This window comes from Cervus canadensis, chromosome 23 (genome assembly GCF_019320065.1).
Source record: "Cervus canadensis isolate Bull #8, Minnesota chromosome 23, ASM1932006v1, whole genome shotgun sequence".
Classification (NCBI taxonomy): domain Eukaryota; kingdom Metazoa; phylum Chordata; class Mammalia; order Artiodactyla; family Cervidae; genus Cervus; species Cervus canadensis.
In genome coordinates, this window is record NC_057408.1 from 25656935 (window position 1) to 25679633 (window position 22699).

The window sequence follows — 22699 nt, forward strand, 5'->3', positions numbered from 1 at the left end:
AGATGCACAGGGTGGGGGTAGGGGTGGGTGGAGGGAAAGAGGAAGGGCCCCATGCTGGGCTCCCTTAGTAAGTTTCATCTCCTTTAAAACTGTCTTTCATAGTAAAAGCAGGACTACAGGTAAGCAGAAGCGGTAGCAGTAAGATGTCTCATTTACAAAACACGAGCTTTTAGTGGACTTACGGGGAAACTTCTCTCCTCAGAAGCTGGCTTTGGTATTTTTGAATTTTCATAAATCCCGTTACTGTCATACAGACGTGTACAGCTGGATAAACAAACTCAGCCACATCTTCATTAGCAGCTCTGCAGGCAGAATCCGCGTCACTTTGAGATGTTTTGTATTCAAAGCAATTGCAGAGAGTACTTCCAGATCCTACTGCCTGCTTTTAAATCTGTGGTTTTGTTTTTATCATTGGGGCAGCCTATTAGTGCTGGCCAGTTGTGTAATAACATTTGCAGCTTAAGTTTGGTGTCTGTTTCCGTACAGAGCTGAGCTGCTACCCTCCCAAACTCTGGTGCAAAACTAGTCACAGCAGCCCTCATGGATCAATACAACACACCTCTGTCCTTGATAAATGGTTCAAGGAATCTGCAACTGAGCTCACGCAGACAAAACCATGCCAAGGAAGAGATGTGCTAAGGGAAGAATAACTAAATCTTCCCTAGATTCAAGCGCCCAAGCTCTGCACCAGCCTATGCCTTGGAGACTTGGGCACAGTCAGCTGCTGAACACACAGCAATTAGTTCCTTGACATCCTTGCCCCAGTTATTAAGAGTCCACCAGAATAACAGATCACGAACAAATACGATTTCAGTCAAGGGACTTTATGTAGTGTCTTGGTTTGTTTTATTGCTTGCTCTTTATCCTTCTGTAAGGTGATGCAGTATTTACCTAGGTTCTAAGGCTCAGAACTTGAATTTACTTATCTTAAGACATAAAACGTCTTGCAGAAATTCTCCTTAAGATGTTGGCCAGCTTCCTTCTGAGGTTTCACTTGAATTAAGTCCCTCTAAGACATAGCTCTGACTCTGAGCTGTGGCAAGGTCCTCTGCACCACTGGGAGAGTAAGGACTTCTGTTCTACTCAGAACTCAGCAACCCACTTTAGATTTTTATGATTGTTTCCTTGCCTGCCATAAAATGAGGGTGAGAATTCATGTTCAACAGTCGATACACACTCGACACAAACTGCTGGGCTCTGAGTTAGGTGTTGAAGAGTTTAAAAACAGAAAAGAAGAAAAAGAAAAGGTAAGAAAAAAGAAAGAAAGAGGATGGGAGGAGGAAAGGAAACCTCCTGCTTTGGGGAATCTAGTTGAGAAAGCATAATCTCTGATGTAAGTAGAGTGGCTGGGGGCAGCTGCTGCTGCTAAATCACTTCAGTCGTGTTCGACTCTGTGAGACCCCATGGACGACAGCCCGCCAGGCTTCCCCATTCCTGGGATTCTCCAGGCAAGAACACTGGAGTGGGTTGCCATTTCCTTCTCCAGTGCATGAAAGTGAAAAGTGAAAGTGAAGTCGCTTAACTGTGTCCACTCTTAGCGGCCCCATGGATTGCAGCCCACCAGGCTCCTTCATCCATGGAATTTTCCAGGCAAGAGTACTAGAGTGGGATGCCATTGCCTTCTCCAGCTGGGGGTAGGGTTGAAAGATATTAAAATTAAAAAAAAAAAAAGATTTTCATTAAGTGCTTTGAAATCACAAGGAAAATCTCATGTAGATTTAGGATCTTTTTATATAATAGGATATAGCAGGAAATCCCTAGAGCTAGAGTGACAGACTCTCTGGTTCTGCTCTTCTATTAAAATAAGATACTGCTCCAGGATTCTGAATTTAGCAGCTGTTGGTATATGTGTCTCTTGCCACACTCATAAAGATTTTTAATGTGCAATAACATAATATATACCTCATGCCTTCTATGGCTGGATGCATTATTTATAATTAACTAACTTCGTACCATCTTCATGTGTGGAAGGAGCAATAATTGGAGCTATCCATTTTTAGTTCACAGGAAGCAAGACGCTCTTCATTTTTCACAGAGCCGTTTACTTGCCACCCTTTCTTGCCAATGATTTGAAACGGTCAGCTATAGCTCCTGTTTTGTTTCAACAGACTCACAACTGGGAGACGATGCCAGTTCAAAGTGAATTAACCTGAAAGTTCATCTGGAAATGCTGAAAGGCCTGTGCACCCCACAGCTTAGGTGCAGACGTTCGGGGCAGACCTGAAAGTCATAATGTCTGTAAAGGAATGCATTCATCTGTAAAGTGAAAATGATCATATTGATGTTAAATCTGAAAAGAAAAAGCAAAGGCTTGGATGGAAGTTAAAATATTCCCCTGGCAGATGTTAGGGTTTGTAATTGTTTTCCATGGTTCACTTTTGCCCTGTGGCATGAGGCACTTTGGATTCACAGAATCAAAGAATCCCATCCACACATTTTGTTCTGAGAAACGGTCTGCATATTTACTCACTGTATTTACTAACACGGATTCCTAGTCACTTTCTAAAGTTCCTCTTTGCAGAAACTTATACCAATCTTTGCATCTGGGCTCCTCTTTCCTCCAACTCTACTTTCTCCTGTAAGGGAGGCTAAAAGCCAGGTCATCTTTCTCCATCGTGGAATGCATACAGGGACAGTCCCGACGTTTATAGGAAGTTCTGTCTCTAGAGGTCGGAAGAGGATCCTGGTTTCAGAATGAATCTCAGTGGAGGATATGAGACTCTACGTGAGCCCAACTGTTGACGCTTCAACTCATTTCACACGCAGGTACAGTCCTTATGAGAGGGGCTGAGTGACTGACCATGACCTGACAGAGCTTTGCAGAGAGCACAGTAGTCAGCCAGGGCAAGTATGACACATAAAACAAATGATCTGAGGCTGGATATATTTACAGATAAAAACTATAGCTGGTTAGGGAAAAACCTAGGGTGTATTTACAGAAGAATTTAAGCATCTGAGCTGGGACAAGTCTAATGAGAGAACTTCAACAGTCAGAAAAACTTTCAACCAGTAAATTGGGGTGTCGGGGGCAGAGAAAGCTATACAGGAAGGAGCTGGATAAGCATAGTTATGGAAGCAGCAGGCGAAAAGCAAGATTGGCCATTTGGACAGAGGTAGGGTTCCCAAGGGGCTCAAATACAAGATTGACAGTGAAGCAGAGACCACATTTCACACCCAAGGTAAATTATTTTGAAATGTATTCTGCTAGCAACAGTCTACTGTTTGGTTTTACCAGGAAGTGATCAGAGCAAGACACTCATTTTTTAGTACACATATCTGTCCCTTTCTACCAAAATGGAATGGAGTAGGAGGAAATTGAAGGCATCACCAGTCCCCAACGGGGTTGAGTTTGTTTATTTGCAACAACTGGTATTTCACTATATTAGACAGCAGACTCAGGTTGACTCATGTCCAAGTGTAATCTCAGATGTTAGTGAGAGGTTCCATATGTCTAGTACCACAGGAATTACAGCTGCCTGACGATTTCTAAAGTCTGGAATTGCACACACGCGTCACAGTAACTGAGTCACACAGTCTTCGCTGCCTGTGGGTCTTTACTGAACTGCAGGTTTCATTTCTTGAATAAGAAAGAGGTTCCTTCCACCTGCTTGTCACATACCTTTCCATATTTACACTGCCAGAGAAATTATTGCAATCAATAAGGCTGATTAGTCTTTTTTGTCTTCCCCTGATCTTTAGCATCTGTGCTCCTGAAGTCCATCTTGTATTAATACGGTAAATTGATTTTGCATTTCTAAATGACAGCAACTCCAGCCCCGCTGCCGCACATTCCTCTCCTCAGCCCTTGCTCTTCCTGAAGGCCGATCCCAGACACCCCACGGCGTCACCCCGCCCATCCCCGCTTCCCCCATCGTTTGTAATCCGGCCCAGAACCTCCTCTATCTTTCTCCCATTCCTAGCCCTGTGAGGTCGGCCCTTTCCCCACAACCAAAGAGGTAACAGCAGCGGGACTCGGCCGGCAGGGAGAGGTCCTCGGACCCTCGCACTCCCAAATCCATCCCACCCTCCTTCTCTGGCTCCGCCGCTCCGGGAGCGCGCGCCGCCACGGCAGCCGGGAACACGCGCACTCGGAGGGCCCTCGGGTTCAGATCCCGGGGGCGGTCGGCCCCGCCCTCGGCCCCGCCCCATCTCCTTCTAGCCCCGCCCCCGACCCGTCTCCGGCGTCGCCGATGCTCACTCTCCCTCAGCCCGAGGCCCCGCCCACGTCCTCCCCGCCCCGCCCACCACCCTCCTCGCCCTCCCAGGATCCGAGGCCCCGCCCCGGCCCCGCCCCCGGCCGTTCCCGCCCCGCCCCGGGCCCGCGTCGCCGTCTCTCGCCCTCCCCGGGCCGCGCGGCCGGAGCTGGCACTGAGCACTAGCAGCCGCGGCGGCTTCGCGTTCTAGGCACGCCAGCGCCTCGCCGGACACGGCGTCCCCGAGAGTGCCCGGCGCGCGCACATCTGCCTTCCACGGTCCCGGGCTGCCCGGGGGCGTCCGGCGCTCCCAGAGGGCGGGCGTGTCCGCGCGGCGCCGGGCGGGGCACGGGCGCGGGGCCTCAGCCTGTTGGAGCGCCGGGGGCGCCGTACCGGGGGCGTCTGGAGCCCTGCGGGGTCCGGGCCGCCCGGGTCCCACGCAGAGCAGTGTTTTCCAACTCTCCGCCTGCGTCTCATCGGGGCCCACCGCCACCCGGAGAGACCCCGTCCAGATCTGCAGAGGTAAGCGGACTTGGCCATTGAGGGGTCTCTTGTCCCCAGACCACTTGCCAGGGGTCGGGGATGAGGAGCGGAGGATGGAGCGGGCATGTTCGTAGGAAGCGAATCACAAAATGCAACAGGCGGAGCAGGAAACTCCTAGCATTCGTGTTTCCCACAGAGAGGAGACTTGTCCAAGACTGAAACTTGGTGAGGTTCTTCGGAACCCAGACGGGCAGCCGCGAAGCTGCTCCTTGAGTCCGGGGTTGGGTCTGAGCTCCCTCTGGCGGCTTCTTGTAAGGATGGAAAACAAGGCTTTTCGGGAGGGAGACTGGAGCAGAACCGGCGTTCTTGTCTCCCACACATTGTCATGATTTCTTCTTCGAGAAAAGTGACTGCGCTTAGTATTATAGTTCCTCTGGCAAAGACACCTTGAGCCCTTGAAAGCTAAACCCTCATCAAGAATCATAAAATGGTCCTTTCAACTTTGGGTTTTTGTCTGAGTCTTCCGTGATCAAAACAAGAATGACGGCGGCACTCAATCTTCTCTTGACTGTATTTGAGTAAAAACATTTTAAATTACGAAAGCAAGCCGCCGTTAAAATAAATACTCTTGGGAAAGTTGCATCTTGTAGCCGCTTGTCTTCTACCACCATTGTTATCCTAATATGTGCCTTGAAAAGTATGAGAAAAAGGAATCATTTAGTGTAACTTCGATTGTATTAAATAACAGATCTTATTGTCATTCTAAAATTTCTATCAGGAGATGGTAGAACGTTGAAATCTTCCGTTTATGTCCCAGCATACCTGTAGCCTCAGAGAATTTCTGTTTTGTTTTGTCCCCCAGAACAAAATTTCTGTTTTGTTTTTCCAGTGTCATGAAAAAGGAACGGAAAAGAGACGTCACTGTTGGTGAAAGGGGAGTTTTCTTTCCCAGTTGGCCGTTACTTCATGATTGGAAAAGAAGTACCTAGGTGGTTGCAAAGATTAGATTTTCATAGTTGTACATACAGATGAAGCTTTGTTAAAAGAAGATGAGAATATGCTTTCTCAGATGGGTCATAATAGGCCGATGAGTAAGTAAGCCTGAACAAGACAGTTTGGAAATGAGGGCAGGAATCCGGAGTGTTTTAAAACCAAGTAGGACTTTGAACACTTGCTGAGGATGTTTTTCTCCCAAAAATGGAGGAAGAAAAAAAATTCTCACAGCCAGAAGTGTAAAAAGCTGAGCGGAGTAACAACCCAGTCTGCTCCAAGGATTTCAGTACTTCATCAACTTCTTTGAGAGCACACAAAAGCATCAGACCGGTATGATGATCTTATCACCAGTGATGGTTTCCTGCACCAGGAATGACTTCTTAATTTGGATTTTGGAGTGCTTTTTTTTTTTTTTTAATTATTACAATGTGGGGTTTTTGACTCTTCATGTTAGGTAGATTTCTGTCAAAGAAGTAAATTGTGAATTCATAGTATTCTTGACTATTTCCACTCCTGTTTTCTATGTGACATGAGAAAATCAGAGGCTTTAACATTCTTTGAAGTTTTATTGGAAGCAACACTGCATCAGGGAGGCAGATTCACAGTGTAAGGTTTCTCTTTTTGGCAACTATACTTTGAATGAGCTGAATGTCAGCAGGATTTCACAGCACATACAATTTACAGTCTTTGTTTTATCAAGGCCTTAAATGTATGTTTTATACTCAGCAGATGGGAAGCACATTGAGCACTGCATTTGACATGTATGCCTGAGGAAAGGAGCTCCCCGATGGATCATGGCGTTAATGTTTACAGGACATTGCTTATTTTTAGTATTAGTGATGTTTGCTTTCTCTACTTTGGAGGAATCTGTGAGCAATTACTCTGACTGGGCAGTTTTCACAGATGACATAGATCCATTTAAGACACAAAGAGTGCAAGATGTCAGACCCAATCAAAAACCGAAGAAGAGTATGCTTCATCCACGTTTGTATTTTGATGCTGGAGAGATCCAAGCAATGAGACAGAAGTCTCGCACGACCCATTTGCACCTTTTTAGAGCAATCAGAAGCGCAGTGACTGCTATGCTATCGAACCCGACTTACTACCTACCTCCACCCAAACATGCTGATTTTGCTGCCAAGTGGAATGAAATCTATGGTAACAATCTGCCTCCTTTAGCGCTGTACTGTTTACTGTGCCCGGAAGACAAAGTTGCCTTTGAATTTGCCTTGGAATACATGGATAGGATGGTGGGCTACAAAAACTGGCTGGTAGAGAATGCACCAGGGGATGAGGTTCCAGTTGGCCATTCCCTAACAGGTTTTGCCACTGCCTTTGACTTTTTATATAATTTATTAGATGGTCGTCGGAGACAGAGATACCTAGAAAAAATATGGGTTATTACTGAGGAAATGTATGAGTTTTCTAAGGTCCGCTCCTGGGGCAAACAACTTCTTCACAACCACCAAGCTACTAACATGATAGCACTGCTCACCGGGGCTTTGGTGACTGGGGTAGATAAAGCGACTAAGGTAAATCTGTGGAAACAGGTTGTAGTAGATGTGATGGAAAAGACCATGTTTCTGTTGAATCACATTGTTGATGGCTCTTTGGATGAAGGTGTGGCCTATGGAAGCTACACAGCTAAATCAGTCACACAATATGTTTTTCTGGCCCAGCGTCACTTTAATATCAACAACTTGGATAACAACTGGTTAAAGATGCACTTTTGGTTCTATTATTCCACCCTTTTGCCAGGCTTCCAAAGGACTGTGGGGATAGCAGATTCCAATTATAACTGGTTTTATGGTCCTGAGAGCCAGTTAGTTTTTTTGGATAAATTTGTCTTAAAGAATGGAGCTGGGAATTGGTTAGCTCAGCAAATCAGAAGGCACCGACCTAAAGATGGACCCATGGTTCCCTCCACTGCCCAGAGGTGGAGTACCCTTCACACTGAATACATCTGGTATGACCCCCAGCTTACCCCACAGCCTCCTGCGGAATATGGCACTGCAAAATTGCACATGTTCCCTAACTGGGGTGTGGTCACTTATGGGGCCGGGCTGCCAAATACACAGACCAATACCTTTGTGTCTTTTAAGTCTGGGAAGCTAGGAGGGCGTGCTGTGTATGACATAGTTCACTTCCAGCCATACTCCTGGATTGATGGGTGGAGGAGCTTCAACCCTGGACATGAACATCCGGATCAGAACTCATTTACCTTTGCCCCCAACGGGCAGGTGTTTGTTTCCGAAGCTCTCTATGGACCCAAGTTGAGCCACCTAAACAATGTGCTGGTGTTCGCGCCGTCACCCACGAGCCAGTGTAATAAGCCCTGGGAAGGTCAGCTGGGAGAATGTGCACAGTGGCTCAAGTGGACCAGCGAGGAGGTTGGTGATGCGGCCGGGGAAATCATTACTGCCTCTCAGCACGGGGACATGATATTTGTGAGTGGGGAAGCCGTGTCGGCCTACTCTTCAGCAATGAAGCTGAAAAGTGTGTATCGGGCTTTGCTTCTCTTAAACTCTCAGACTCTGCTAGTTGTTGATCATGTCGAGAAGCAAGAAGATTCCCCAATAAAATCTGTCAGTGCCTTCTTCCATAATCTGGATATTGATTTTAAGTACATCCCGTATAGATTCATGAACAGGTATAATGGCGCCTTGATGGACGTGTGGGATGCTCACTACAAGATGTTTTGGTTTGATCATCGTGGCAGTAGCCCTCTTGCTAGTATACAGGAAGCAGAGCAAGCCGCTGAATTTAAGAAACGGTGGACTCAGTTTGTCAATGTTACGTTTCAGATGGAATCCGCAATCACAAGAATCGCATATGTCTTCTATGGGCCATACGTCAATGTTTCCAGCTGCAGATTTATTGATAACTCCAATTCTGGACTTCAGCTTTCTCTCAATGTCAATAACACCGACCATGTTGTTTCGATCGTGACCGACTACCAGAACTTGAAGACAAGGTTTGACTACCTGGGATTTGGCGGCTTTGCCACTGTGGCTGATCAGGCCCAAGTAACCCGCTTTGGTTTGGGTGCTGAGGCAATAGTAAAGCCTGTAAGACGTGATAGAGTTATTTTCCCCTTTGGATTTAAATTTAATGTAGCAGTTGGGTTGATTTTGTGCATCGGCCTGGTGATCTTAACTTTTCAGTGGCGGTTTTACCTTTCTTTTAGAAAGCTTATGCGATGGATCCTCATCCTTGTTATTGCCTTGTGGTCCGTTGAGCTGCTGGACGTGTGGAGCACTTGCACTCAGCCCATCTGTGCCAAGTGGGCGAGGCCGGAGACTGAGGTGAGCGCGCAGGTGCCGGCCGCGGGAGGCCAGCGCGCAGACCCGCCAGACGTCATCATTACCTCACTTCCTGGTTCCGGAGCCGAGATTCTCAAACAACTCTTCTTCAACAGCAGTGACTTCCTCTATATCCGGGTCCCCACAGCCTACATTGACATCCCGGAAACGGAATTGGAAATCGACTCTTTTGTGGACGCCTGTGAATGGACAGCATCGGACGTCCACGGCGTGCGTTTCCGTTTACTCCGAGGCTGGCTGCAGTCCTTGGTCCGAGACACGAAACTCCACTTGCAGAACATCCATCTGCACGAACCCAGTAGGGGGAAACTGGCCCAGTATTTTACCATGAATAAAGACAAGAAAAGGAAGTTGAAAAGGAGAGAGTCTCTGGCAGAGCAAAGAAGCAGAATGAAAGGCGCCTTTGACAGAGATGCTGAATACGTCCGGACTCTGCGGAGACACCTGGTCCACTACCCCAGCGCGCGGCCGGTGCTCAGCCTGGGCAGCGGGAGCTGGACCTTAAAGCTGCATTTCTTTCACGAGGTGTTGGGAGCCTCCATGAGGGCCTTGTACGTGGTGAGGGACCCTCGGGCGTGGGTTTATTCCATGCTGTACAGTAGTAAACCTAGCCTTTACTCTTTGAAGAATGTACAGGAGCACTTAGCTAAGCTGTTTAAAACGGAGGGAAGTGCAGGCCATTGTACCTTGAACTCAGGCTATGCTGTCGAGTATGAATTGCTGAGGAAGGAACTGTTGGCATCCAGACCTCACCCAGTCTCACTGCTGGCCCACGCGTGGCTGGCAAACACGGCCGCTGCCCTGAGGATAAATGCAGACCTGCTGCCCACCAGCTACCAGCTGATCAAGTTTGAAGATCTTGTGCATTTCCCTCAGAAAACCACAGAAAGGATTTTTGCCTTCCTTGGGATTCCTTTATCTCCTGCTACTTTAAACCAAATATTGTTTGCCACCTCCACGAACCTTTTCTACCTTCCCTACGAAGGGGAGATATCACCTGCTAATACTAACGTTTGGAAACGAAACTTGCCGAAGGATGAAATTAAACTAATTGAGAACATCTGCTGGACGCTGATGGATCGTCTAGGATACCCAAAGTTTATGGACTGAGTGCTGCAGGTCAGCAGAGATTTGCACTAATACTTTCCAACCCAATTTGTGGATATGAATTAGAAGTTTGTTTATTCTTGTACTGTGTGTATTTGTGTGTGTGTTTGTGATCAATTCGTTACATGCAGAGAGAGATTATTTTAAAAATAAGCACTGTATTTGGCCTAGCAGGATTTATATTTATGTCACCACTTTCCTTGCCTTTGTTTCTGAATTTTTTTCTGCTCAGATGTTTGTGCCACGGAGGTGTAGATGAAGTTATATTACCATGGTCAGGGGAGATAGGAGGATTTTAAAGGTTTTTGTCTAACTCTCCGCTTCATCTGTAGCTCAGCTGATCTAGCCCAGAGCCTCATGCACTGCTGAAAGCCTGGCAGTTACTGCTTTACCCAAGCGCCTCTTGCTTTCAAGACGAAGTACAAAAGTTTCTTATCTTTTTTAGAAGGTGTCCCAACACATTTATCTTGCACGCCACACATACGCACAAATCCTTTTACTGTGTAGAATGTTCACAGATATCACTGGGGAAATGGTGAAAGCTCCTATCGGAATTATCAGATCCCTTCTGGAAAATACAGATGGAAATACAGAATGGACTTTTTTTTTTTTTTCTTTCTTTTGAGGTAAGAAACAGTGACCTGAAAATCCTCCTTAAAGTGTTTTACTTAAAAGTCATAAGGAATCAGTTTTGGAACAGTGGATGCCAAGGGCTGGTAGGGTATTTTAGGCCCTCTTGTCTCTTTAAAGCCCTCTCCTTCTTGCTTCCTTGAAACTGCAGCTGTTCACCATCACCACTCCCACCCTGTCCTTTCTGCCACTCACGCAGAACAGTCAGTAGTTACTAATGGCCAAACTCTGATATTTGTGGGGATTTTCTTCTCCCCTGTCCTGATGATTAATTTTGTATCAAAGCCTGACCGCCTTAGAATCAGATTTCTCGTTGTGGAATTATCACTCTATGAGTCAAAGCAGTGCTGCTGCTGCCAGTGTTTTTTAGACTGGAAACAGAATTGGAAAACTGCCTGACTTATCCTGCGTCCCTTTGAATGAGTCTCCAGACTGCTGGTGTCTGCAGAAGTTGAAGGCCAATGGCAGATGATGTCAGAGGCATCTGTTTCCTTTACCATCTGCATCTTATTATAAATGTCGTCGTCAGAACACATGGTTCGTTTTATTTTGATAGACGCTGAAATCAAAATGCGATGCCATTAGAGACCAGTGGAGCAGTTACAGTGAACTGGATGAAAATGATGAGGCAGTGTGGAGACTTGATGCAACTCTCTGTAGACTGCAGTCTTCTTCCTGATGTTTCAAACTGTATTTTCACACCACCCCTCTCACCCCCCAGGCACTAACACTTGGGATTCTGTCATTCTGACCTAGATAAAAGTGGCTCTTTCTCAGTAGTTTGTTGTTATGTCAAAATGTGCCTCCAGGGTGATCAAGCTGTGGGTATGTTACATTCCAGCTGAAGCTAACCAGACTGTCATTTTCCTTCCCTTACAGTAGGAAAGCCACCCTCTCCTTCCCCACGTCTACTTCCTGGCGTAGCTCTCCCTGCCTTCTCTCTACAATGTCAAAATGAATGAAAATCCTGTTGTATTAATACAGGTTGAGAGGGCAACCAAAGACTCAAATCCGCACTGTTATTCTCAAGGAAGATTATTCTTCCTATCTCAGGGTTATCACGATGCATGTAACATTTCTACATGGATGATAACACCATTTCCATTACTGGTCAGTGTCTCAGTGTCTGCTTTCAATTCCCAGGATGTGTGATCTTATATCAAATAAAAAGGCTTTGGGTTGAAAGTAATATGAGGTTCGATCAAGGTAAGAATTACCAATGTGTGCAGGTAACAGCAGAGAACACAGATTCTGGACCACTGCCTTGCCTTTAACTTTGCACAGAAACATGCTCACAGGCAGAAGAGAGCCAGGTTGAGTATGCGTAGGAGTTGGGGGAGAGATGCGGAAAATGAAAAAGAAAGCAGTTCTGTGAATGAATATGGGAACAAGATGAGAATGCGTTACTAATAGATAAGGAAAGGGATGCACTAAAGGTGATCTTCACAGGGTATCTTTCACCACTTAGGAAGGTCAGGGTGAATTTCCTTGTCTACTTTTGACCCAAGGGAAAGTTTGCTGGAGGAGACGCCTTAGGTTCACAGGTTCTGTTTCTGAGGAGTGTTACACATAGGTGAAAGCTGGCCCAGCCATTGTATATGCAAGGACTTGTTCATGCTTGGGACCCACTGCCTTAACGTCCCAATTATGATCTCAGAACACCAAGGTCCTGTACTTCCAGAGTGTTATCCAAGGAAAAATGTGAACAGACTCTACACTTACTTCTACTCTGATCGTCACAAAAATAAAGCAACACTGATGACTTTGTGACATTTTCAAAGGAAACACAAAAAGTTTTTTCCATAAAAATAATTCTTTCCTTCATTAATTTCCCCAAACTTGGGCTCAATTGGAATAAAAGCATTTATTAAAATAATACTGTTTACATATTGAAATTCTGAAAGAATGGGTTACTTTTGCTGACACAAAAAGTAACTACAGGGTGGTGGTAATGTTGATCTAGTTTTCAAAAGTTAGAAATGATGCAAATTACTCACTTTGGATGAGAGAGGCCATATCCATAGCTGAATTTACTGTAATGACAATTCCAGGAAGGAAGGAAATGGGAGAACCTGCTTAGGAGAAAGAAGTCTATGGTTATACTTAATCTATAGAAACCTGAAAGGCATGAATTTTAGGTAGATACACTCTAACGCCTCCATAATGAGCCTAGAACCTGAGTATTAGATGTTTGATTAATTCGCTTTTTGGATAAACAGAATAATTAGTACTATATGTGCCTGGCAGGAATGGGGTAATTATTTATGTCTAATTCCCAGGTGTGGGATAGGATCTGCCATTAGTACCTTCATATTTGAAGAAGAGACTCCACACACTAGGTATGTTTTTTTTCTTTTTGTAAAAATGCCACCCCTTCTGTCTGCCATTGACTTTTGATTGGCATCATTTATCAGCAGAGTTTTTGGTGATTTGGTTTAGGATCATCATAGATGCTGTGTGTATTAATCACTCAGTCGTGTGTAACTGCAACTCCGTGAACTGAAGCTTGCCAGGCTCCTCTGTTCTTGAAATTTTCCAGGCAAGGATAATGAAGTGGGTTGCCGTTTCCTTCTCCAGGGTATCTTCCCGACCCAGGGATCATCCAGGTCTCCTGCATTGCAGGCAGATGATTTACCATCTGAGCTACTATATAAAGTCTATCTCATTCAGTTATCTATAAGTAAACATGGACAATGGTTTTAAAATCTGACTTAATTCTGATCATAATTAGAAAAATGTCACTAGTGAAGAGTGTAAGTAGAAGACAATATGTTATAACACCACTTACAGAGGTAAGGAAGCCTAATATTCTAAGACAGATCTAGGAATTTAATATACATGTGTGGGCTATCTACTGCTTGTTTAAATATAGACCAAAGTATGTCTAAAAATAGCTGCTAGGGCAGTGTTTTCCCTACTTGACTAGTATTATTTCCCTTCATGTTGGCATAAAAATTCAAATAACATTTTAAGAACTAGACTGATTTTTATTTTTTATTTTGCACAAAGAATGGGAGGAACTTAAAACAGATTCTCACATTCTCTAGCTAACTTGTAAATGCTTGAGCTGTAATTTACATGAGCTTCTGTTGTGTTTAGTCCAAGTAACATGTTTAGCTCCATTTCCAAAGATAGGTTTGGAGAAGGCTTCCGAACCTTAGCTGGGTGTCTTGCTTTTGTTCTTCATTTTCATTTTTCTTTCACGTCTAACCAGTTACACGGTGAAGAAAACCCTAACTGGAGATCATAGCCCAGATTATTCCAACTATATGTATAACATGACTCCTCTGTTAATAAAAAGCTAAAAGCAACTTGGCTATGGTTGGGATAATTTATAATAGCCCTCTCTTTAGGTCTTTGGGTACCTGTGCTAGGATTTTGTTTGGAGCTGAGAAAGCAGAGTTGGGAAACGCAGTCCCATGATTTCAGCCACTTAACTTGCACCCTTCAGTGATGGACAAGCCATGACTCCAGTCCTATAAGTTAATTTTAAGTCCTGCCTTCAGTCCGTTTCACTCTTCTCTGTACTTTGTCCTAACTTACTAAGTAGCAAGAACATCCACAATTGCCCCTCCTACCATTGGTGGAATCTCCATTCGAGCAGGAGATCTATGAAAGGAAGGTTAGTGCAGGTCCCTTGAGTCATTCTAGTAGATAGATGGTGCCAAAGGTCAGTATATTGGAGACTTTTGTTTTTAAAGATAGAGAAGGATCTATTATAAATTAGTCTGCACATTAGTATGTGCTGCACAGAACTATAAGGTTTTCATGTACATCGTTACAATCTTCACAGCAATTCACTGGTGTTGATTTTACAGATGCATCTGAAGCCCATATTCTCTTTGCAGGGAACCTGTTTTTGTGAAGGCATTTGGAGCAGGTTTACAGTTCAGCTATCAATTCACAGTAGTTTTGGGGTATCTACCATCAAGGTATTGATTTGCAGGAGGAAAGAAGACAAAAAAATATGAGTTGACTCTGTGCCTGCCCTGTGAAGAACTGGTGGTCTCTCCAGAGACTTCAGAGCTAGTAGGAGTTCATCCAGAGGAGAAGGAGAGGAAGGGCATGCTGGTAGCGATTACCGCCAGAGGCCAATCCTGAGAAGGCAGCAGTGAACAAAACCTATGGAGCTGACAGTCAACCAAATATCTTTAAAAGTAATTCATTTGGGGGGAAAATAAACTGTTCTTGTCCCTACTATGGAAATAATGTCAGAAGGAAGGGAAGGAGTGAAGGAAGAAATGACAAATGGAAGGAAGGAACTCTGAACCTAAATCTGAACACAAAGTAAGGTGCATAAGGAGAACTGTTCCTCTAACAATTGAGCTCATTATTGTATTAACTATTTAAGAATCTCTTTGAAATCTTATTATAGCTAAAACTTCAGAAAGAAGGATAGATTGTAATCTGAGCAAATCCTTTCTATAGTACATTGCAGTTGCTCTGTCTTATTTCTTTAAACTATTTCTGTATTGCTGTGACTCTTGAGATGAAATGAATTTTTTCTTTCAAGGGTATTAACACTGGTGTTGAATTTCATCTAAGTGTCAGGTTTTACAGCTTCCTAGGTAGTGTGGTGTTTTCCTATATACTGTCTCCCTCGCTGTTTCCAAGCAAGGAGTATATACCATGATCCCAGTGATTTAAGGAAGCAGATATTCATACACACAGAACATCCATTGTGCTCTCCATTCTTTTGGAAGTTAATTCAGCTCCCATCACTGTTACTTTTCTCACTTCATGAGTAAATGAACAACACAGAAATGTCTAATCCCTGCATTAAAATCTGACATCCCTCTACGGACAATGCATAAGGCACTTCTTACCTTATTCATTGCATAATGGAAATAATGCTTCCAAAGTTTGTTCTACTGCAATGAAAGATAACTGCCCAACTTTATTAGTGTTTATTTATTGTTTTAAGTATTCATTTATTTCTTTGCCATGTTCCAAAAGATTAATTTTGTTTTATATATTTGTTTAAAGTTTCTGGAATTTTAAAATAAGGCTTTTTAAACTATGTTGAGCCATTTTAACTTGATGCCTTAATGCAGTATTTCACAAAACTTTGAAGGGAGATTTACAAGAACACAATAGAACCAAAAAGTGATGAAATTGCTTCCATAAAACACCCATGAAAAGACAACTGCATATAAAGAGTACAGTTAATAAAAGTTAACCCTACACAGTGAAATAGGTGGGTTCTGCTCTTCATTTTTATTCCAGACATTAACCTGGGTGTCCTGGCCAATTCAGTGTTAACTCAAGCATATCACACTCACAGTGGGCTTATGTGCGCCCAGGAACTTGTGTTAGTTTTCTTTAGATTGACCAAAATAAACTGAAATGTACATGCATTCAGTTATACTTTATCTTTTACTCAAAATTAACTATAAATTTTGAGTTTATAATTATTGAACAAAACCCCCATTACTAAAAGGTACTTGCTTTTATGCTCAGTCAGTCACTCAGTCGTGTCCGACTCTTTGCAACACCATGGACTACTGCCTGTCAGGCTCCTCTGTCCATGGGATTCTCCAGGCAGTACTGGAGTGGGTTGCCATTTCCTGTTCCAGGACTTTCTTGGGCATCCACAGGAAAATCTGGCAGGATTCCATTATCATATGAGGTATAAGGTTTTCTGTGTATAATCAACATGTTGTACTCATGGGTTTTTCACAAGCTATGTTTATGCCTTTCTCCCATTTCCTTGGTTAATTTGGAGAGGGAGATTTCTATTAAAAATGCTATATTAACAGCACTTTGTATGTTATATGAACTTTGAAATTTGATAAAATTTGAATACAAATCCCTAGGTCAATAAATAATGACCAACTGTGAGGTGTTGGGCAGTTTTCTTAATTTGAAATCACCATTTCCCCATCTGTAAAACTCCCCCCAAGTTGATGTAAGGATTAAATAAAGTCACACGTGAAAATTAATAGAATGATACTTGTTTCCTCTTTGTGATCACCTCCAATTCATTTTCTATCAAACCCATATATAACAGAAGGCACCATTCTCCCAAGAAGAAAATATTAAAATGTCCCCAGTTGAGCCTACATAGTTGGCATATAGACCAGTTAGACACTTATTTTAATGTTTCATATATCAACTGAGTTGTAAAAACATGTAAAATCACAAGTATGCAATTAATATATTAATTTGGAAATAATTTGGAGCTTTTTTCATGTTCACATTTTAAGAAAAAGTCATTCAAATTTTCACTTACTTCAGTGCTTTATTTCTAGAGTCATGGTTTGAGTTATTACAGAGAATATTGTATTTCCTTCTGAGTTTTATGAAGATAGAGACTCTTTTAAGTTTATGTTTAGTTGCCCAGTTGTGTCTAATTCTTTGCAACCCCATGGACTGTAGCCGACAGGCTCCTCTGTCCAGGGGATTTTTCAGGCAAGAGTACTGGAGGGGGTTGACATTTCCTCCTCCATGGGATCTTCCCGACCCAGAGATCGAACCTGTGTCTCTTATGTCTCTTGCACTGCAGCAGAATTATTTACCCTCTGAGCCATCAAGGAAGCCTATTGAATTTAAGTATGATGCTATTACTTAAAGTTTTATATCATGTTACAAGAGCTATTTGTATAACATTTATCATAATTTTATGTTCATACCTTCATTCAGTGGATACATTATTGTGATCTTATGCATCATAATCAATGTATTTTTCCTATTTTAATGTTTTCATTTATTTATTATGAAATATGCTTAAAAGCTGGGAGTGTTGGAAGACTATGTGTGAACATGACATTTACTCCACTGGCTATGATGGAATAAGTGAGGACCGACCTGGTGGCTGCTAATGCAGGAGATGCAGGTTCAGTCCCTGGGTTAGGACGATCCTTTAGAGAAGGAAATGGCAACCCACTCCAGCATTCTTGCCTGGGAAATCCCATGGACTGAGGACCCTGTTTGGCCACAGCCCATAGGGTTGCAAAAGAGTCAGACACGACTTAGCAACTAAGCAACAACAATCTGAGGTAGCATATCCAAGTTACACATGTCATGATTATATACCTTGACACCGTATGTAACAAATGGTTTTATGAATAGAAAATGATCTCTTTACAGAACACTTAATGCCCACATCCTTCACACACATTCTTTGGCTCAGGGTTAAGTTCTACAATACGTTATCATCTGCCTGCTGCTTTGTAAGTATGGATGTTCTTTCTCTTCTGTGGCTGTAGATCACAACCCAGGAGCAGTTCCAGAGCCTCCAGTTGGAACCTCAGCCTTCTAGCAAGGAGCCCGGGACAGCACGTGCCTCTGCCACACACCTACGATCACAGGGTTCATCCCACTGAGGACAGGAGTTCCTCTTCTGTGAGTGGTTTTCCCTGGATACTACCATCCAAACCCTGGCTGAGGCTCACCATCTGCAAACAGAAGGCGCTGTTTTGCTGAGCCTTGCACATGTCAGGCCTGCTGCCCCCACTTCTCCAACTGTAGGTATGATGGATAGGTTATGCTAGTATGTGGACACTGAAAAGATGTGCTGACCCTATCAGAAGCCCTCTTCTCTGATACTGATAAGTCTCTGTGACCAGAGCTGGGACTGAGTCAGAACTCCTATACTCACACCCTACCCTGTGGTACAGAGCCTATACCTCTGACCTTCCATTACCGCATCCTCCTGCCCTTACCAGCGACCCCAGAGGTAACAACTATCCTAGATTTTGTGTTTACCATTCCTGTGCTCTTTATAGCTCCACCACATATGTCTCTATATTTATCAACACATTGTGCATTTTTGCATGTTTTTATACATTATGTAAACCAGTAACATACTGCATACATTCTTACACAGCTTGCTTTTCTTCACTCAAAATTTTGTCTAATGCATGTTGATGTTTGTAGGTAGAGAGCACTTATTTCCAACATGATGGGTTCCAGTATAGACTACTGTCCAGAAAGCATACTTTGTTAATCTTTCATCTTGTTGGATTTGGGGAATATTTTTAATTTTTATAATTTTAAGCATTACACATAAAACTTTATATATGCTATATAATGCACATATGTTAATGCAAGAATTTTGTCATTGTGTTTTTTTTTTCGGTACCCAGAAACCTTCCCACCCAGCCACACTGCAGCCTAGTGTATATATTGAGGGCTTAAAGCGCATCCTCAAGTATTCTTGATACCAAATTATTATTTTCACAGATTGTTTGTACAAGTTGACACTCTAGCAATTGTTGAAAAGCTTGTGTTGCTCCACAGCTTCTCCTGTACTTGGCATTTTCATACTTTTAAATATTTTTCTGTCTAGTGGGATAAAAGAGTGCTATTTTTTTTTCAGTTCTGTTAGTAACATAGAACACATGTGCAGCACATGCACTAGTGTACACACACACACAGTATTCCTTATTTTTCCCATTTGTGTTTCTTCTTTTGTGAAAAGAAATCATGCTCCTGTCTTTGTTCCATTTTCCCATGGCATTCATTTTTTTCTCATTGATTCATTGACATTTACTGTATGTTAATAGTACTAACCCTTTTTTGGTTATACTTGCTGTGAATAACTTCTTGGCTTATATTTTTATGATCTTTGTACTATGACTTTTATGACATTTTGATATGCAGGTGTTCTTAATTTGAATGTAGACAAAATATGTTTACAAATAATTTCTCTTTATTACTTATACTTTTTTACATCTTATCAAAGAATCTTAGTGTCTTGGCACTGAAAAAGTTCTCCTGTATTTTCCTATCATTATCAATTGCTGCCAAGCAATATTACCACACGTGTAACGGCTTAGAACAGCACACATTCATTGTCTCACAGTTTCCGTGGGTCGGGAATCCATGCCTGGCTGAACTTGGTCAGTCTGCTCGTACATGTGGCTGCAGTGACGTTGCTGGGACTGGGATCTCATCTGAGAAGCACCCACTTCCCAGCTCATGTGATTGTTGGCAAGACTGCATTCTTTGTGGGCTATTGGACTAAAAGCCTCAGTTCTTTTCTGCCTGTTGGCAGGAGACCTTGAATCACTTGCCATGTGAGCTTCTCCATTGGCAGTTAACTTCATGAAGTCAGGATGAGAGAATCTATAGAGAAACTGCTAACACGCTATCATCATCTTGGAAGCGACACCCAGGCAGTTTTGGTTAGAAGCTAGTCTGAGGTCCCCTTACCCCTACACCCAGGGGAAAGGGTTTCCACAAGGAGAGCACTACCAGGAGATGGAGAGCTTATTTTAGAGTCTCCCTGCCACACATTTTGCCTTTTATATTTAAATACTTAATCTGCGTATTTAGTTGGTCAGTCAAGTCCGACTCTTTGGGATCCTGGGGACTGTAGCCCACTAGGCAACTCTGTTCATGAAATTTCCTGGGATTTCCCAGGCAAGAATACTGGACTGAGTTGCCATTTCCCTCTCCATTTAATCTGCTTTACATTAATTGTTAAATCCATTCTGAGGTGTTTTTTTTTTCCCTGTATGAATAACCTGCTGTCCTAGACTGAAAGGGTTCAGTACCCTCTCCCTTCCACTAATCTTCAATGCCATTTCCACTGCATATCAAGTCCTTACATTTTGTGTGAGCTGATTTCTGAGTTCTCTACTGTACTCCACTGGCAAATTTGATTACCCGATGACAATACTGCACTGTCTTAATTACTGCAGTCTTTTTGTTGGCCTTGAAATCTGGCAAGGCAAGTCTTCTTATTTTCTTTTTTCTATTTCTTAAGACTTTGTTCTTCCATATGCATTTTAGAATTAGTTTGCATAGATCCTCAAAGCAAGCAAACAAAGAACAATACATGTTATTGTAAATGCGTTACATCAATTTTGAGAGAATTGACCTCTTTAATTAATCCCAATTCATAAGCATGTATATCTCTCCTTTTATATAACGTTTGTTAATCCTTTGATAGATTTAAGTATGAGCACTTTATATATTACAGTGGATCATATTTATGTTTAATGATATGTCCTAACTGATGGTAGTATGTAGAAAATACAGTTGACTTTTGTGTATTTATATTGTATCAGGGAACTTACTAATTTAATAATTTACCTGTAAATTTTTTTGAAATACTTATATGAGATGATTTTGTAATCTGTAATTGATAGAATACATTTCCTTCCTTTTAATTTTATAATTTTTTAATGTTCTTACTGGATTTGTTAGGACGTCCTGTAAAGTACTGACTGGATCTGGCAATGTGAATATTCTTGTACTGTTTCTAATGTGAATGGAGTAATTGTGCATTTCACCACTGAGCAAATGAATGGATGCTGTGTGTATTTCATAGATTCCCTTTATCAGGATGTGGTACTCCCTTCTATTGCCAGTTGATAATTGCCTTTTTATCATCAATGCATGATGAGATTTATTCATGCTTTTGCTGTATTTATTGTGATAATCATATGTTTCTTTGCCCTAATCTGTTAATGCAATGTATTTTGTGAAAACATTTTTTTCTTTTGAGATTAAACCAAATTTGGCTTGCTATGATGAAACCAGACTGGGAATGATTTATTCTATTTATATTTGTGGCTGAATTGAGCTTATTAATAATTAAGATGTTTATATCAACATTTGTAATTGTGATTTTCTCATGATATACTTGTCTAATTTTGAAGTCAACAAACTTGTCACACAAAGTAAGTTGATGATGTTCTATTTTTATATTCTCTAGATGAGCTTGCATGGGATTGAAATGACCTGATACAAGAATGTTTATTAGAACTTATTTGTAAAATTATCTGAGCATTCTGTTTTCTTTGTAGGAACACTTTAACTAAATATAAAATTTTATTTGGTGGTTGTAGGGTTATTTTATTTACCTCATGAATTTATTTTGAAGCCTATTTTGGCAAATTATGTTTTTAAGGAATCTGTACTGTTCTTTTAATTTTTCACATTTATTGAGCTAAATTTCCTTAAAATGCAAATTACCTAATTTGCATTTCTAATTATCCATCTCCCACACGTGTATTTTCTCTCCCTAATACTGAGTATGTGTGACTTATTTCTTTATGTTCCTGATGCTTTTGGCTGGTGGATATTGACAATAATAGGCCATATAGTTAAATTACCTTCTATATTGGTGGTGGTTTAGTCGCTAAGTCATATCCAACTCTTTGAGACCCCATGGACTGTAGCCCGCCAGGGACCCCATAGAAGGTAGCCCGCCAGGCTCCTCTGTCCATGGAATTCTCCAGGCAAAATACTGGAGCAGGTTGCCATTTCCTTCTCCAAGGGATCTTCCTGACCCAGGGATTGAACCCTGGTCTCCTGCATTGCAGGCAGATTCTTTACTGACTGAGCTACCAGGGAAGCCCTATTTATATTTTCTACTAGTAATATAAATTGAAGGTCCTTTACAATGACTAATTTTTAGCTTTTTTGTTCTTACCTAATATTTTATGTTTAATTGCTATTGCATACCCAGCTCCTAATCTTATGTATTTCCTTTATTTATCTAACATCAGTTGTTTTTCTTTTCTAATATTTAATTATATGCCCCATTAATTTTTTTCAATGTCCACCAGCCAAAAACCACCAAGAACAAACTGGATTTATTACAGTAAGAGGGTTTTAAGCAGTACAGCTTTGCTCTGCCCTATATCAAAAAATGAACTAACAAAAACAGCATTTAAAAAAGCACCAATTAGAAAATAAGATTTTATCACAAACAAGTAAAGATTCAATATCTTTAGTATAGAAAAGATTTTACTTATATATAAGCAAACAATGATTACAACTTTAAAAGAGACAGAAGTTAAAAGCAATAAAGCAGAAAATCAGTTTCACTAATTCAAAGTACAAATACTGTCACTTTCCTTTTCTTTTACAGTTTGTATCTTGGCCTCCAAATTATTTCTACTTAAGGCCTGTCCTCCCAGTACTAAATAAATTTTAAAAAAATACCGGGGAAAAAGTCTAAAATTCCTTGGGATTTAATCAGAAGGTTTAGGACTACTTCCAAACATAAATCAA

At 42.0% G+C, this 22699-nt stretch overlaps 1 protein-coding gene across 6 annotated transcripts; it reads left to right on the forward strand.

Annotated features, from left to right (window-relative positions):
* Positions 1-4335: 4335 nt before the first annotated feature.
* Positions 4336-21216, forward strand: DSEL (dermatan sulfate epimerase like). Of its 6 annotated transcripts, none has more exons than XR_006264891.1 (4): positions 4336-4715; positions 5566-13068; positions 17938-18073; positions 18608-21216. XR_006264891.1 is itself a non-coding variant. In XM_043443998.1 (3 exons), the coding sequence occupies exon 2, from the start codon at positions 6464-6466 to the stop codon at positions 10100-10102; it is 3639 nt and encodes a 1212-aa protein (XP_043299933.1). In that variant the 5' UTR covers positions 4336-4715; positions 5566-6463; the 3' UTR covers positions 10103-10111; positions 17938-21216. The 6 variants fall into 6 exon arrangements, 3 of the variants coding, with proteins under 3 accessions (XP_043299933.1, XP_043299934.1, XP_043299932.1); XR_006264892.1 differs by having other exon boundaries at positions 5566-10111; positions 13009-13068; positions 17938-21216; XR_006264890.1 differs by having other exon boundaries at positions 17938-21216.
* The last annotated feature ends 1483 nt before the right edge of the window (positions 21217-22699 follow it).